This window comes from Canis lupus, chromosome 20 (assembly GCF_048164855.1).
Source record: "Canis lupus baileyi chromosome 20, mCanLup2.hap1, whole genome shotgun sequence".
NCBI lineage: Eukaryota > Metazoa > Chordata > Mammalia > Carnivora > Canidae > Canis > Canis lupus.
The window spans coordinates 42994080-43010981 of record NC_132857.1 but is presented as its reverse complement, the minus strand read 5'-3'; the positions used below and the strand labels follow the sequence as shown (position 1 = coordinate 43010981).

General features: G+C 40.0%; 1 protein-coding gene across 7 annotated transcripts in view; it reads right to left on the bottom strand.

The window, feature by feature from the left end:
• RAB3GAP1 (RAB3 GTPase activating protein catalytic subunit 1) overlaps positions 1-4741 on the bottom strand; it is a 96586-nt gene extending 91845 nt beyond the window's left edge. For 5 of the 7 annotated variants that reach the window (XM_072789029.1, XM_072789033.1, XM_072789031.1 and 2 more), the window contains exons 1-2: positions 4666-4741; positions 4510-4565 (exon numbers count right to left, since the gene is read on the bottom strand). In XM_072789029.1, coding sequence (XP_072645130.1) covers positions 4510-4565; positions 4666-4683 — 74 coding nt within the window. In that variant the 5' untranslated portion in view covers positions 4684-4741. Of the gene's footprint in view, positions 1-4509; positions 4568-4665 lie in introns of those variants that run through there. The other 2 variants (XM_072789035.1, XM_072789032.1) reach the window with 2 other exon arrangements.
• Between the last annotated feature and the right edge of the window lie 12161 nt (positions 4742-16902).

Sequence of the window (16902 nt, the reverse complement as noted above, 5' to 3'; positions counted from 1 at the left end):
TCCCCCAAAAGAAAACATCCAGGAACTTTGAACTTTGCTCACTAAAATAAACCATGTTGGGTGCCTGGGTGGCTCAGTCTTTTAAGCATCTACCTGTGGCTCAGGACATGATCCTGGAGTCCTGGGATAGAGCACATGCCTCCCCCACCCCCATGGGTCTGGCTCCTTGCTCGGCAGGGGGCCTGCTTCTCCCTCTCCCTGTTTGTGCTCTGCCAAATAAATGAATAAAATCTTTTTTAAAAAATTAATTAAATAAACCATGTTTTAAGAGACAGCTGGCAAGAAACTTCAAGTAGATTTGTCAGCTTTAATAACTGACAGCTTTTAAAACTAATCGCTATCTAATCTTTAAATCTACTAAATGAGGGGCGCCTGGGTGGCTCAGTCTCTTGAGCATCTGCCTTTGGCTTGGGTCATGATCCAAAGTCCTAGGATGAAGCCCCACATCGTCAGGCTGCCTACTCCGTGAGGAGCTTGCTTCTTCCTCTCCCCACTGCTCATGCGCTTCTCTCTCTCAAATAAATAAAATCTTTTAAAAATCTACTGATGAAGTGGACCTATTAAAGAGAATGAAAGAGCATTGTGTGGCTCAGATGGTAAAGCACCTGCCTTTGGCTCAAGTCATGATATGATCTCCAAGTCCTGGAGACCTGCACTGGGCTCCCAAGCTGAGTGGTGAGTCTGCTTCTTCCTCTCCCTTTGCCTATCACCCCACTCATACTTATTAGTGCTCACTCGCTCTCTCAAATGAATAAAAATCTTTAAAAAAGAATGAATTTTGACTAGTGACATAGTCAATATCAGCAAATTAAAACTGTCAAATCTCAGTAGTAGCGTTAAAAGACTCTTTCAGAAGACTTTATTACACTAAGAAGCTAACTTCTTATAGAAGTATGATGCAATCTAACAGCAAAATTGCTCTCCAAAACACCTACATCATATTGCTAGAGTAATAGAGTTAATTCTAGTCAAAATATATTCACAAGCATCAGGTTTTTTCCTTCAGTGACAATATAAGTTAATATTTACATTTGTTTTAAGACAGTAATGATAGTAATGATAAATCTGATTTTTATGATTTAAATGAACCTTCTAATTAATTCCTCTTTAAGACTAAAGGCAGTATTAATATATATACTAATCCACCTCTGGGTAGTTTCATCAAAAGGCAATTATTGGTTCTGAAAATAAATAGAAAAGTTAGCATGTTTACAAAAATAAAAGGAAATAAAAATTTTAGATGTATCCACTTGTGAGTACAAATGTGCATGTGAGGGATGCCGAGTTGCCACAGTTGGTTAAACTGCCAACTCTTGGTTTCACCTCAGGCTGTGATACCAACATCCCGAGATCATGCCCTGTATCCGGCAGCAGGGAGTCTAAGACTCTGTCTCCCTCTGCCCCTACCCCACTCTCTCTAAAAGAAATAAATGAATCTTTATTAGAAATGTACGTTGTATTTATAAAGGCAAAAAACTGGAAGCCACCTAACTATCCAGTTGGAGCAAACAGCTGGTATGTCCACTGAATGGATTAGTATGCATCCATAAAAAATCATGTTTGAAGACCATTTGAGGAAATAAGAAAATGCTTATTTCATATACTAAATGAAAACATGGAAGCTACAGAAGTATTAATATGTTTTGATACAAAATGTTCACAACACATTCAGATTAGAAGAAATTTTCTCAAAATATTAAGTCTTAGAATTTTTTTATTCTGTGAGGATTATAATAAAAATCATTGAAAATAATATTGCTTTCACAGAAAGAGCACATTAAAACACTTATTTAATGAATTCTATCAGTACTACCTAAAAGAGAAAAATTGCAGTCTACTGAAAGTGTTGAGATTTGACTAGAAAAATGTAAAAACTTTATTGCTGAAAGCTTTCAAAATCACAGTTGAAGGGCCGTTTCCTCTAATTCTGCATTCTATATTAGGTTCCTTTGTTATAGGCATTGTAAGACCAGATTTCTTTCCCTTCTCAGCGCTTATTTCAATTGTAATTACAGACTCATTTGTATTAGATTCATGTCTGTCTCTTCTACTAGACTTTACGGTAAGAGCAGGAACTATTTTTATTGACCACACCTCTACGCCCTGCACTGTATTTGACACATAGGCACTCAAAAAATATTTCTGCAAAGGACAAAAGATTAAAGAGTTGGGGGACTCCTTTTTTGGGGGAGGAGTCCATTCAGTCCTCTCAATAAACTGTCTTTATGGCTCCTAACATATTAACAAGAACCTTCATTCACACATTAAACCCAAGGTTTAAGAAGACTCCAAAGTCTTTAACATTTTCCCATGTGCTATAAAACACTACTGTAGCTCTAAAAATGAGCATAAAAACCAAAACCCAAATTTCCTACTTTGCGGTAGTACTCAATACTGTGTTAACAATTATCTCCATACAAGGAGCTAAAGGAGTTAATATTGCACTTCAGGATACCTTAAATATTTGCTAAGGGAAAATAATCATGTTTCCATTCCATACTCCTGATGCTTCCTCACCCCCACCCTCCAAGATTCAGGTGACATTTTTCTAACTACCTTCAAGACATCAAGTTATTATTTCAAATTCAACTGGTCTAAAACTGTACTCTTCCCACTTTCTTATCTTCATTCTTTTAGGCAAGAAACTCCAGTTGCATGTTTCTTTCTACTCTAACATTTCATCAAGTGTATCTATCTAAAAATCTTTTTTGAAATATCTAACAATACTCCTTTCTACCCTCCCTTCCTCTCCAGTCTCCAAATCACCAATCTAACTATTGATCAAAGTAACTCACCAGGCTTCATTTGACTTAATCTCCTGAAACAACTCTCATCCTATCACTTTGCCACTCTAAAATCAAGGGTGTCTCACCATTGTTCTTTAATGGTTCTCTCCAAGTGTGGTCTCCTGACCAGCAACATCAGCATCACCTGGGAACTTGCTAGAAATGCACATTCTTAGGTCCACCTCAGATATGATCAGAAACTATGATTCTGATGCACACTAAAGGTTGAGAATCCCTGATTTTAAAAGCACTGAGTCTAGAGATTTCTTTACTCAGCTTTGAAGACTGTCCATGGACTGTCTCATCTCATTAATCTTATTTATTTCCCTTCAATAGATAGCCTTTACTCCAGTAAAGACATCTTCATGAAGTCCCAAAGGTTCATTTATACTCATCTCTGCTTATATTAATACCTTCTCAAATCTAACCAACCACTTTCCACTTTCAATATCCAGCTCATTTCCTATCTTTTCTATGAAATTATCTCCCCTAATTGTGATCCACAATATCACCCTTCTCTAAACTTTTTATAGTTCACACCAGCTGGCTTACAATTTAATCACTTTCTGTTTTGTGTAACACATAGATCGAAGGTTTTGTTTTGGTCTTTGTTCTTTTCCATTAGTTTAACTCTAGACACAGAACACCTGTTCAATAAAGCCCTTGCCAGTATGGCTACGTCTTACTGACTTTTATTTTTTGGAGCGTACCACAATCAAACTATTATTCCACCAGGGATTGATTGATTGATTTTTTTTTACTTATGTATTTATTTGTTTGTTTGTTTGTTTGTTTAGTAGGCTCCTTACCCAGCATGGAGCCCAACACAGGGCTTGGGGACTCCTGACCTCAACATCAAGACCTGAGCTGAGATCAAGAGCTGGCGACTTAACCAACTGAGCCCCCCAGGCGCCCCTCCGGCAGGAATCTTTAATATTTTCCTCAGTCGTTGAATGACATAACATGCGCAAATCTCCTCTCCCAACCCGAAAGATTATCAAATGTTGCAACGAACTAAATACTGACTGACCTCCACACCCAGAAGGGTCTCTGTGACACCAACCTGAAAATTTCTCATTCTCAGCTATTACTCTTTCACAAAGTGGGCTTTCAGCTCATTTCGCTCAGCTGTTCAGTGAGGTGCGATGGGCACAGGAAGCCTGGGCACATTACCCACGGAAATGCAACGACTTGAATCAGAGAGTCCCCAAAACCAACTGCAGCATTATCTTAAAAGGTCATTCTAAAGGGCAGGATGGAGACGGTGGGAGGGCGGCACTTGGACCACCGCCAGCACCGCGACGGCCTCCTCCAGGAAAGGGTACACCTATGCCCACGAGAGGAAAGCGGCAGCTGCCAAGTGTACGGCTTAGGGTAACAACAGGAGTTAAACGGAAACGAAACCAGCCACGGAAGTGGTGGCTCGGGGAACTGTTTCTGCGGGTGGGCGACCACGGAGGTCTGAGGAAAGGGGTCTGAGAGCCAAACAAAACTTTTTCTGAGAGCCGAGTCTCAGGGGTTGGGCTGACGGGGGCGGGCCGCCGCTCGGCAGACGCGAGACGCGGAAGAGGCGTGCGGTGACCGGGGACAGAAGCCGCAGAGCCCGCGGCTCGCCGGCCTTACTTCTCCCGCATTAGCGGCGTCACACGTGGTCTACCTCGGGGAAGCGGCCAGGGGACGCCGCGGCCCGCGGTACTGACAACCACTGACAGGACTCACTCACCTTTCCCATTCCGAGGCAGTGGTGAAGTCCGTGATCTCAAATACCTCGGACTCGGGCTACCGTAAAGGAAAAGAAAGATAAAGAGAATGAGCCCCCGCGCGCTGACACGGAGGAGCAAACTTACAGACCGGGAGAGGCAGGGAGCAAACACCTCACCTCACTGTCGGCCGCCATCTCGAGGAGCGCTGGGAAGGGCGCTGGGGCTGCCGGGAAGGACGAGAGCGGAGGGGGCGGGGCGGGCAGGGGAGGGGGCGGGGCCTCGGCGCAGACCCGCCCCGGAGGCCCCGCCCCCTGGGACTGAGTCCTGCCCGAAGTCCTCAAAGGCTGAAATCATTTGATTTAAAACAGGCAAAAAAGAAAACCTTGGAATTGGAAATCTTCCTGTAGAGTAATGAATTCAGACAGAGAACAGAAGCAAGGAGGGAAGACAAGGCAGGCCCTAGATTCCTGTGAATAAAGTATTAAAAAACCTAAACCAGGGGCAGCCCTGGTGGCTCAGCAGTTTAGCGCCGCCTTCCGCCCAGGGCCTGATCCTGGAGTCCCAGGATCGAGTCCCACGTCGGGCTCCCTGCATGGAGCCTGCTTCTCCCTCTGCCTGTGTCTCTGCCTCTCTCTCTATCTCTCATGAATAAATAAATAAAATCTTTAAAAAAAAATAAAAAATAAAAATAAATAAATAAATAAAAAACCTAAACCATGTTGAATTTGTTTTCCTTCAACCTCTATTTATTGACTGCAAGGCACAAAGCTAGATGCTGTAATATCCACCCTCCTCCACCCCCCTCAAAGAAGTTACAGTTTAGTTAAGTCATAAAATAGAATCATTATGAGGACGCCTGACTGGCTCAGTGGTTGGGCATCTGCCTTCGGCTCAGGTCATGATCCCGGGATCCTGGGATCGAGTTCTGCATGGGGCTCCCTGCAGGGAGCCTGCTTCTCCCTCTGCCTCTGTCTCTGCCTCTCTGTGTCTCTCATGAATAAATAAATACAAGTCTTTTAAAAAATAAAAATAAAAAATAAATAAAATCATTGTGTTAGTTATCTGATATCTGGGAAGAGCAACATACCGTTCAATGAATACTTCACTTTTTTTTTTTGAATACTTCACTTTTTAAGCCACTGAAGAACAGAAGGAGTAGCAGCTAGCAGTTAACAATTATATTTCATAGATACTGAAGTATACATCATGAAATGATACCATGTCCAGGATTTGTATGAAACTAATGGGAGGGAGAAGTGGGTAAGGGGAGAAATAAAGCCAAATCAGCTATATGTGGATAGTAGCTTAAGCTAGTGATGCGTACATGGGTGTTTATACTATTCTCTCTATTTCTGTTAGGTCTGAAATTTTTCATAATTAAAAGGGGAAAAAGGTTAAATTTCATGTAATGAGTTTTGCAATCCACAAGAAGGAATTTGTTGGTAGAGGACTAAGAAATTCAGCCTCAGTGATTAAAAATAATAATGATAATCTTATGGCTCAATGAGTTCAAGTGTCCAACTCTTGTTTTTGGTTCAGGTCATGATCTCAGGGTCGTAAGATTGACCCTGCTAGGGGTTCTCCACTCAGCAAGAAGTCTGCTAGAGATTCTTTCCCCCTGCCTTTCCTTCCCCCCACTGCTCCTCCATTCCACCCCAACCCTGCTTGAGTTCTTTTTCTCTCTCTCAAGTAAATAAATAAATAAATAAATAAATAAATAAATAAATAAATAAATTTTTTAAAGTTTTAATTTTAAAAGTTTAAAGATATAAAAAATTTGGTGGGGGCACTTGGGTGGCTCAGTGGTCTAGTGTCTGCCTTTAGCTTTTTAGATCTGCCTTTAGATCAAGTCCCGTATCAGGCTCCTTGCAGGAAGCCTGTTTTTTCCTCTGCCTATGTCTCTGCCTCTCTCTGTGTGTCTCTCATGAATAAATAAATAAAATCTTTTAAAAGTTTTGGTGATATAGGTAGAGCATATGAAAAAACTAAGGTGAGAATTTTGACAACAGTTATTACTAGTGCCAAACTTTGAACCCCTTCTTCTGATGTTCCTTCTAATTTCTATCTACTGTATCAGTGGAGGGTTGTGAGTTAACTACTGCAGCAGTCTTTCCCGAGATCTGAACTTGCATCCTCCATTCATTTACAAGCATCTATTAAACAGCTAACTAGAAGCCAACCACTGTGCCAAGATATTAAAATGTATTGTAGATATGGTCCCTGACTTCAAGGAGTTCAAGGTCTGGAAGGAAAATGGGAAATTCGCTGCACAACAGAATGAAGAGGTGCTACATGTATCAGCATTAGTGTTAGCAATGTGGAAGTCAATGGTCATCTTGACAAGAAGAATCTTGAAGATGAGCTGAAGAATAAGATGAAGAATAAGATTAGTAAAATAGGACTCATTGCAAAGGATTGTGGCAAAGATTAAGTTCTACAAACCTATGTAAAATGGTTAGCACAATGTTGTGGCATATATAAGATTCTTATAAGAATAAGACTGCGAGGGGGGTCCCTGGGTGGCTCAGCGGTTTAGTGCCTGCCTTTGGCCCAGGGCATGATCCTGGAGCCCTGGGATCGAGTCCCACGTCAGGCTCCCTGCATGGAGCCTGCTTCTCCCTCTGCCTGTGTCTCTGCCCCCCTCTCTCTCTTTCTATGTCTATCATGAATAAATAAATGAAGTCTTAAAAAAAAAAGAATAAGACTGCAAGTGGGAAAGGCTTCTAAGCATGTCTAGAGGATCAAAGGTGGGGAAAGTCTGATCCATCCAATAAACCAAAAGAAAGAGGGCACCTAGAGCAGTGTTTGTGTTGAAGTTGGATAGGTAGAAATGGGCTAGACCATATAAAGCCTTCTAGGCCAGAGATGGACTTTATTTTTTTTAAGATATTTATTTATTTATTTATTTATTTATTTATTTATTTATTTAGCAGAGAGGGGGTGCACAAGCAGGGGGAGCTGCAGACAGGAAAGAGAAAAGCAGGCTCTCTACCAAGCCGGGAGCCCAATGTGGGGCTCCATCCCAGGACCATGGACTCATGACCTGAGCCAAAGGCAGATGCTGAATCAACTGAGCCACCTGGGCACCCCTGGAGTTGGACTTTATTTAAAACACAATGAAAGTCACTGAAACGTTTTCAGCAAGAGAGCAATAAAAAAAAAAAAAAAGAGCTATTTAAGAAAATAATACAGAAAAAAAAAAGGCGGGGGGAGAGCCCTGGGCAAATGGGGTAACCGGGTGATGGACATTAAGGAGGGCACATGATGTAATGAGCACTGAAGGGTTTTTTTTTTTTTTTAAGATTTTATTTATTTATTCATGAGAATACACAGAGAGAGAGAGAAAGGCAGAGACACAGGCAGAAGGAGAAGCAGGCTCCATGCAGGAAGCCCAACGTGGGACTCATCCCAGGTCTCCAGGATCACGCCCTGGGCTGAAGGTGGCGCTAAACCCCTGAGCCACCCGGGGGCTGGCTGCCCCTGAAAACATTTTATATTTAGAGAATGGGTAAGGAAAAGAATCCAGTGAAAGAAGGAGGAAAGGAATGGCTTGAGAAATAGGAAAGTAAGGAAAGAGTGATGGCAAAAACCTGAGAGAGGAAATGTTTCAAGACGTTAAATATTGACAGCCGCTGAAAAGCACATGTGACAGGAATATAGGATCAAGCGTGATTGATTGTTGTTGCTTCTTGGGGTTGTCCTTTGTTTGTCTTTAAGGCAGAGAAGAGCAGATATGTTTGTGTATGGATAATAATCTATGAGAGAGAGACTGATGATGAAGGGAAGTGGGAGAGTTGAAGTTCCTGATAAGGAGAGAGGAGGAAATCCAGAGCTGCTGGTTACACAACTCCAGGGGGCGCCATTCACATTGCATTGAGAAGTCTCACTTCAAGAGGTGCCCCCCACCCAGATCACCTTTCAAGTAGCACTCTGTGGAGTTGTGCAGAAAGGTGGAATTCAGAGCAGGTATACCATGAGGGAAGGAAGGCTAGGTGGTTGGTTAGGTTGGCTTTTTCTGAGAAGGGAAAGAAGGGAATAAAAAGATTCCTGGATACAGATATAGACACTGGGAGATTTGTTCATGTGAAAGAATTACTTGTTCACTTTTTAAGAGTCCCACCAAGTGAAATAAGTGTGTAGGTTTTAAGGTCAGACAAATCCAGGTTCAGCCTTTTACTAACTACAATATGACTGCAGGCAACTCTTCTAAACTCCACTGGCTTCATTAGTAAAATAGGACTGTTACTGCAAAGGATTGTGGCAAAGATTAAGTTCTACAAACCTATGTAAAATGGTTAGCACAATGTCGTGACATGTAGTAGGCGATCAACTGTGGTGGTAGTGTTTTATAACGAATTTACTATAAAACCAGAAAGTGCTACTCACATTAAGGCATTAGGGGTTTTTTTCCTCCCTGCTTAGCCATGAAGATGTTTCAGTACACACCAAAATGAGAGACTAAAAAATCACAAAGATTTTCCTGCATGAAGTTAAACTTTAGAAACTGTATGAAACAACCTCATCGGGTTGCTAGGTAAAGTTTTCTTCCAAGATATTTTTGGCTTCTTGTCTTCTCCCTGGAGAAACTTTTAAAATAAGTTATTTGTTAAAGCAAAGTGTGAAGCCAAGATGCTAATGATGTAAAGTACCCAGGGGAGACACATTTTTATTAGATTTTCACTGGTGCATGAGGCAGAAAAGATTGTTTCTTCAGTATTAAGAGCTCTTTGGCCACACATCCAAAGGCAAGGTTTTTCTGTTGCAAGCACATTTCCTCATTGGCAAAATTTTCAGTTATTTCAAGGTGTTAACCAATAATAGCCAGGGGGAGAATTTTGATGCTTAGGCAATTTAAGAGATTAGATGCCTGGAAAAAAATCACCCTTGGCTTAGTCCTCAGAGGAATGTGGGGGCATAACAGTTTAATTAGGTCTTAGTGAGACAGCAAACATTGAGAGGAGCAACAGCAGTGGGGCTACACCATCCTCATCTACCTGGATGTCTGTGCACGGAGAACAACTACAATAGAAGGTACAGCTGGAAGACAAACACATGCTATGAAAATAAGAAACTCTCCAAAGAGAAATATCCAAGGCAACATCCTTAGACAACATTTTTTCATTCATTCAGCAGTATTTATCACAGGACTGTATCATAGTCCTGGTCATAGCACTGTGGTCAATCCCACAGAGAGATTCAAAGAATAATCCCTGCCTTAAGGTGCTCACAGTCTGAGATAAGACATAAATATGATACAGCTTAGAAAGGGATGCATGATGGTTAATCCAACTTATTCAAACTCCTTTCAAAACCAGTGGGAGGAACATATCCAGGTGATCTTTCAGAACACACACACAATTTTTTTTTAAGATTATTTATTTATTTGGGGGAGGAAGGGACACAGGGAGAGGTAGAGAGAGAATCTCAAGCAGACTCACTGCTGAGTGCAGAGCCCGATGCGGGGCTCCATCTCATGACCCTGAAATCATAACCTGAGCTGAAATCAAGAGTTGGACACTTAACCAACTGAGCCACCCAGGTGCCCCAGGAACACACACACAATATTTTATATTCTAAATAAGTACTCTCCTATTTCTAGAACTAGAAAGAGGTACAATCACTAAGCCAAGAAGTCCCCAGAGAATTTTAAGAGAAGTGGTTTATTCACTCCTTCATTCACAGTCTTAAGTCACTTACCACTCATTCTGTCATTTCTTCATTCACTAAACATTTATTAAAAGCAGCCACTATGTGCCTGGCACTTTGTAGAAACTGGAAAACAAAAACATAAAAACAAGGTGCCTGCCCTCAGGAAGCTTCAAGTGTGAAAAAATTGAAGTCCTTCAAGATGATAATAAGTCAAGAACAGCCAGTTCCAATTCTTAAGTGTGTCACATGTCTCGTAGATTCAGTTAAGAACAGTACTTGTCAGAAGATTGATTTAGTTTGTCCAAGTTTTTGTGTTTCCATTTTTTAAATATGTTAATAGGTCTTGAACTCAGAATGTAGGACACAAGAATTAATTGAAGAGTCATCAGAATTGTGTACAAGTTTACGGAATAATCATATCCTTCTAAGCATGTGTGCATGTGTGTATATGTATGATTGGTTGCATGTTTTACACAGGCATATTCTTCTTTAAACTCCAATCTTTCCTTATTAGGGAGAGTGAACTCTTTTCACCACACGTGATTAATAAATACAAAATCATGGGCAGCCTGGGTGGTTCAGCGGTTCAGCACTGCCTTCAGCCCAGGGTGTGATTCTGGGGGCCTGGGATCGAGTCCTGTGTCAGGCTCCCTGCATGGAGCCTGCTTCTCCCTCTGCCTGTGTCTCTGCCTCTCTCTCAATCTGAGTGTCTCATGAATAAATAAATAAAATCTTTAATAAATAAATGCAAAATCTTAGGTCTGCTCCTGACCTTCTTTTGTTCTAAGTCTCAGTACTTCTACATTAATAGCATCTCCAATTGCTTGTTGATCTGCTCAGATCCCTTTTAACATTCATTTCAGTCTAGTTTCTAACTAACCTAGATGGACTGATTTCCATCTCATCTGCTTCTGCTATTTTGCTGCAAGTAATCTAATAGTTTCCACTTATCTCTGTCCTTTGCATTGCCCATTTATGTACTGCAATAAACTGCCTGGTATGAGATCCTTACATCACTGTTTGTCACCAAAGGAAGACCTGGGAATCATATTTTAATTTAAATTGTTCAAGTATTATACAAGTAATAGGACTGTCTTATCGTAAAAGATGCAAATCATATGCATAAAACAAATGGCCTCCTTAACTGTCTTTTCAATTTCCATACCCTCAAAGTAGAATCACTAATGGGATGCCTGGGTGGTTCAATCAGTTAAGCATCTACCTTCAGCTCAGATCATGAGTCCTGGGATTGAGCCCCACATTGGGTCCCGGCTCAGTGGGGAGCCTACTTCTTCCTCCCCCTCTGCTGCTTCCCCTGATTGTGTGCATGCTGTCTTTCTCTCTCTCTCAGATAAATAAATAAAATCTTTTAAAAAAAAGATAAAATCACTAATACTAATTAAGCATGAATACTTTCAGACCTTTCCTAAACATGCATATTTGTATATATGAAATATATAGTTTTGCCTTTTTAAATCACTTTTTGCACAACTAGGAACGTCTAATATTTAATATGCACCAAGTATTCTTCTAAGTGTTTTACCTGCATTAACTCGTTTAATCTTACAATTACCCTGTGAAGTAGATACTGTTCCTATCACATGCCCTTATTTTACTGCTGAGGAAACTAAGGCAGAAAGACCATAGGTAACTTGGCCAAGTTATATACCTCCTAAGTGGCTGGCTCCTGAACACGCGCTCTGAACCTCATCATAGCAGTATCATATTATCATATATGCATTATTTAGCAACCTGCTTTTTTTACTGAACTATATGATTTGGAGCCCATTTAGGACATGATATAAAGCTCTTTCTTCCTTCTATATACAGCTGCACAGCATTCCATAATTCAAAGTATAAATGTACTACTTTTTATTTGTCTTCTGTGACTTGACATATAAATGATCTACTATTTAAAGCTATTAATAACATCCATAGATGGTGGCAAGTACAGAGGGGTTCATTATACTATACTGTTTATTTTGCATATTTGAAATTTTCTGAAATAAATTTTCTAAAAATGTTTTCAAAGAAGATCCTACCTTCTCTCTAAAAACAAAACAAAAAACAAAAAAAAACCCAAAACAGTGCCTGGATGGCTCATTTGGTTAAGCATCTGGTTCTTGATTTTGGCTCAGGTCATCATCTCAGGGTTATGAGGTAGAGCATTGTGTTAAGCCCTACATCAGGCTCTATGTTGGGTGTGGAGCCTGCTTAAGATTCTCTCTCTCCTTCTTCCTCTGACCCTCCCCCCATAAATAAATAAATAAATACATAAAAATTTAAAAAGAAAATAAAATTAAAAATAAAAAAATACTAGGGTAAAATTTTATTATACCTGCATCTTTGTGATCACCTGTTGGAATTATTCCACGATGAATACTGAGAAATGGGAATATCAAGTTGAAGAGTGTGTGCATTTTAAAAAGTAGTAAATAGCACCAGATTACAATGTTCAAAATGAGCGTTACAAATTTACATGCCCTCTAATAGTGTTTAAAAGTTGCCACTTCCCCATGCATTTAATAATATAAGTCTTTTAAACTTTTGTCCATATGCTAAATAAAACTTGGTTTGATTTATATTTTCCTGATCCCTAGTGAGGTTAACTGATTTAAATGTATTTCCTGGCCATTTGTATTCCTCTCCTATAAAGAATGATTTCAAAACTTTCACTTGTTTTTCTGTGGTCATTTATCTTTTCTGCCATTGATTCAGGTTATGTCTTCATCATTTTTTTCTAACCTATTACAATAATCTTATAACATTTCTATCTGCCCTTCTGCTTCAATTAATTTTCATTCCTGCTGTCAGGAGGATCTTCCTGAAATACAGATTTCATCATGTCTCCTCATGAATAAAATCTTTTAATGTCTCCCAATTCAGCTGAAAATAGCCTCACTTCTCCTCTACCCCCTATCACCCCCACATGTATTCTGAATTCCAACCACACACATACATCCAAACACAATATTAACATTTCATGCTTTTATCCTTCCTCTGGACATACTGTTGTTTAGTTGACCTGCAGTATCCTTTTCTCTGTGGTTTATCTAGTGAACTATTTGTCCTTCAAATTTCAGCTCAGATAATTATCTCTTCTCTGAAGATTCCCTATGCTGTTATGGGCTGAACTATGTTCCCCCAAAATTCATATGTTGAAGCCCTAATTCCTAGTACCTCAGCATATGATTATATTTGGAGGTAAGACTTTTACAGAGGTGAACAGGTGAATGAGGTCATTAGCATGGCCCCTAATCCAATCATATTGGCCTTCTTATTTTAAAAAGAAGATTAGGTCATGTGGAGAGACAGCAGGGGGCTTGTGCACAGAGAAAAGACCCTATGAGAACAATGAGAATCAGCTAACTGGAAGCCAATGAAAGGGGCCTCAGAAGACACCAAACCTGCCAGCACGTGGATTTTGAACTCTTAGCCTGCAGAATTGTGAGGAAATAAACTTCTGTTGCATAAACCACATCATCTGTGGTATTTTGTTATGGAAGCCCTAGCAAACTTATATACCCCAGCCCTTCCAACTCAGAAGGTTACGAGCTTCCCTAGAGTCTTCTACATGGCTTTGTGGTGCCCTCACCTAATACAAAAGTCCTCCCTCCCTTGTCTGTGGTTTTGCTTTCCGTAGTTTTTTTTTTTAAGATTTTATTTATTGATTATAAATGAGAGACACACAGAGAGACACCCAGATGTCCCGCTTTCTGTAGTTTTAGTTCCCTGTGATAAACCACCCTCCAGAAACAGATGATCCTCCTTTTGACAAATCGTCAGAAGGTCAGTAGTAGGGGCATCTGGGTGGCTCAGTGGTTGAGAATCTGCCTTTGACTCAGAGGAGATCCCAGCGTTCTGGAATCAAGTCTCACATTGGGCTCCCTGCAGGGAGCCTGCTTTTTTCCCTGCCTATGTCTCTACCCCTCTCTCTGTGTCTCTCGTGAATAAATAAATAAAATCTTAAAAAAAAAAAAAAGGTCAGTAGTAGCCTGACTGTACATCACAATGCCTGCATCATTCCCCTCACTTCATCTCATCACATTGGCATGTTACCATCTCACAGCATCACTAGAAGAGTGAGCACAGTACTATAAGTTATTTTGAGAGAAAGACCAATTCATATAACTTTTATTACAGTATAATGTCATGATTGTTTATTCCATTAGTAATTATCATTGCTATTCTCTTACTGTGCCTAATTTATAAATTAAACTTTATTATAGGTATGCACATATCGGAAAAAACAGCATGTAGAGGGTTCCGTACTATCTGAATTTTTAGGCATTCACTGCAGGTCTTGAAGTATATCCTCTGAGGATAAGGGGCGAACATGGGATTGTCCTTGTTTTGCATGCTTATGTTGCCACTATTTCTGAAAACATGTTTATTGGAAACACATGATTTGAATGAATGACTATTTCTCAAAATGAGGCAAGGGGAGGACTACGCTTTGAGGAACCAACAGAAAGATAGAAATAGGGATCCCTGGGTGGCGCAGGGGTTTGGCGCCTGCTTCCGGGGCAGACGGGGTGGCTCAGCGGTTTAGCACCACCTTCAGCCCAGGGTGTGATCCTGAAGACCCCAGATGGAGTCCCGCATCGGGCTCCCTGCATGGAGCCTGCTTCTCCCTCTGCCTGTGTCTCTGCCTCTCTGTGTGTCTCTCATGAATAAATAAATATAAAATCTTAAAAAAAAAAAAAAAAAAGAAAGTACAGTACCTATGACTTTCTCCTGGCATAAAAGCTAAGAAAGAGTACTATCCTCCTGGCAGCAGAAACATGGAAGGATGTAGAAAGTAAAACAGAGTAACAGCCTGTACGTGCTTGGATTAGTGTCAAAGCACTTTAGGCTGAATGGGGTGATGAAAGAATATACATAAACCTAGCAATTTTACCCTGAAGTGTTCACTCACCAGAGAAATATGTGAGTGTGTGTGTGTGTGTGTGTGTGTGTGTGTGTGGTGTTAGCGTAGTAAAAGTGGTGAATACTTCAACATTGTGGTCAGGCTGCTTTGATTCAGTCCCTAGCTCTACCATTTATTAGCTTAAAATTTCTTCAAAGCGTTAGAGTTCTCCTCTGTAGCATGGGGAATGATGGTGATTATAGAATCAACTCTTTAGAGTTGTTGTGGGGGTTCAATGACTTCATTAACATAAAGGACTAACCTAGTAAGAATTTAATAAATGTCACCTGTTGTTACAATAAAATATTTGCACCCTTTGCAGTTGAGTATATATAACAAGTATGTCTGTAGAAGAAAACCCCCAGGATCCTCCAGTAGGTGGCATAAAAATTCTAGCAGCACACAAATGGCAGATGACCCTAGGTTTTAGAGTGCCCTGAGTCTACTTCCTCATGAGTGTTTTTGTAGTCCACAGTTTAAAGCCTCTTTCATCCGGGTTTATTAGCATTTATGACTCAGACAAAAATACAGTCTATTTCCTAAAGACTTTGCTTGGGAAAAATCACAAATCTAGACAAAATATATGTTCTGATGTAGGAATGTCCATTCACTAGTGCTCTTTCAAGCATGATTCTAAGAATACAAACAGTTTGGGGATATCCTATTGGAGTCTCTTGCTCTGTAACTTATATTTAGATTTGGAAAGGGTTCCTTCTGGTACATTATGGCAATTACAAAGGTATAGCTTTCCGGGAGAATGTCTCAGTGGATAAGATGATAATGGCAATTGTGCCAACCATGGAAGTACACTAGGGTCCAACTCCTTCAAGCACTTAAACAGCAACTTTGAGGAGTGTACAATGCTTGTTTTCCTTCCTGGATGAGATTGTCCTACCTTCAATTCTCAAAGCTAAATGCACAGTGGATGGTTGCCTGGGTGACAACCCGTAAACTAAGCAGTCTCTTTGCAGCTAACTGAAAGGTTTGTGCACACAGAACCAGCTTTAATTATTTTTTTAAGTACTTTGAGCTGTGCAACGTTGGAAAACAATCAAAGAAAATAAATCTGTATCTATGCTGCTTTTAAATGGATCCTTTACTGAAGTGTGGGTTGACAGCCTTCCCAGAAATCAGTGTCACAATAAATTAGGATGACGTTGACTGCTGTTTTTCTCGGTCTTTCTTCAACTGTGTATCACTCGGCAAAATGCAACGTAGGTAAGCCAAATCTCCACTTTTCAGCACATTTTAGGTATTGCCCTATGTTGCAGATTTTTTTCTCCCCAAAGGGTGCCCAGAGGAAGACAATCAGGTAAAGTGATAGAGAAACTATGTCCTAATCTGAAATAATTAAATCCTTAGAATTGCTATAATAAACTGTCTTTGATTTTTCGAGTATCAAGACAATCCTTTTTAATACTTTATGTAAATGCCTCTAGATCACAGGCTAAACTGGTAAGGCAAGAAAACATACTTGCTTCGATTTAATTATACACAGAGACATCTTTTATTTTAGTTTAGTCACTTAAGTATGAACTTTGAATTGTGTAAGTCTTCTTGTAAACACTCAGTACTGTATATATGTGATCTGGCCATATTTTCTCAACATGAAAAGGGATTCCCATTGCTTTAACTCTTAATTACAGAAGATTCCAAATGAAATGTATAATGTAATAAAACACTTTGTTTTACAAGGAGACTAACCATGCATACAGTGAAAGATAAAACACTGGGTTTACTAGATGCTAAACCAGAAACCCCTGTGGAATGAAACATTATTGCTTAAAAATCATTGATCAAAATAATCCTAAAAGGAAAATTAAGAAACGTTTTCTTATTAAAAAAAAAAAAACTT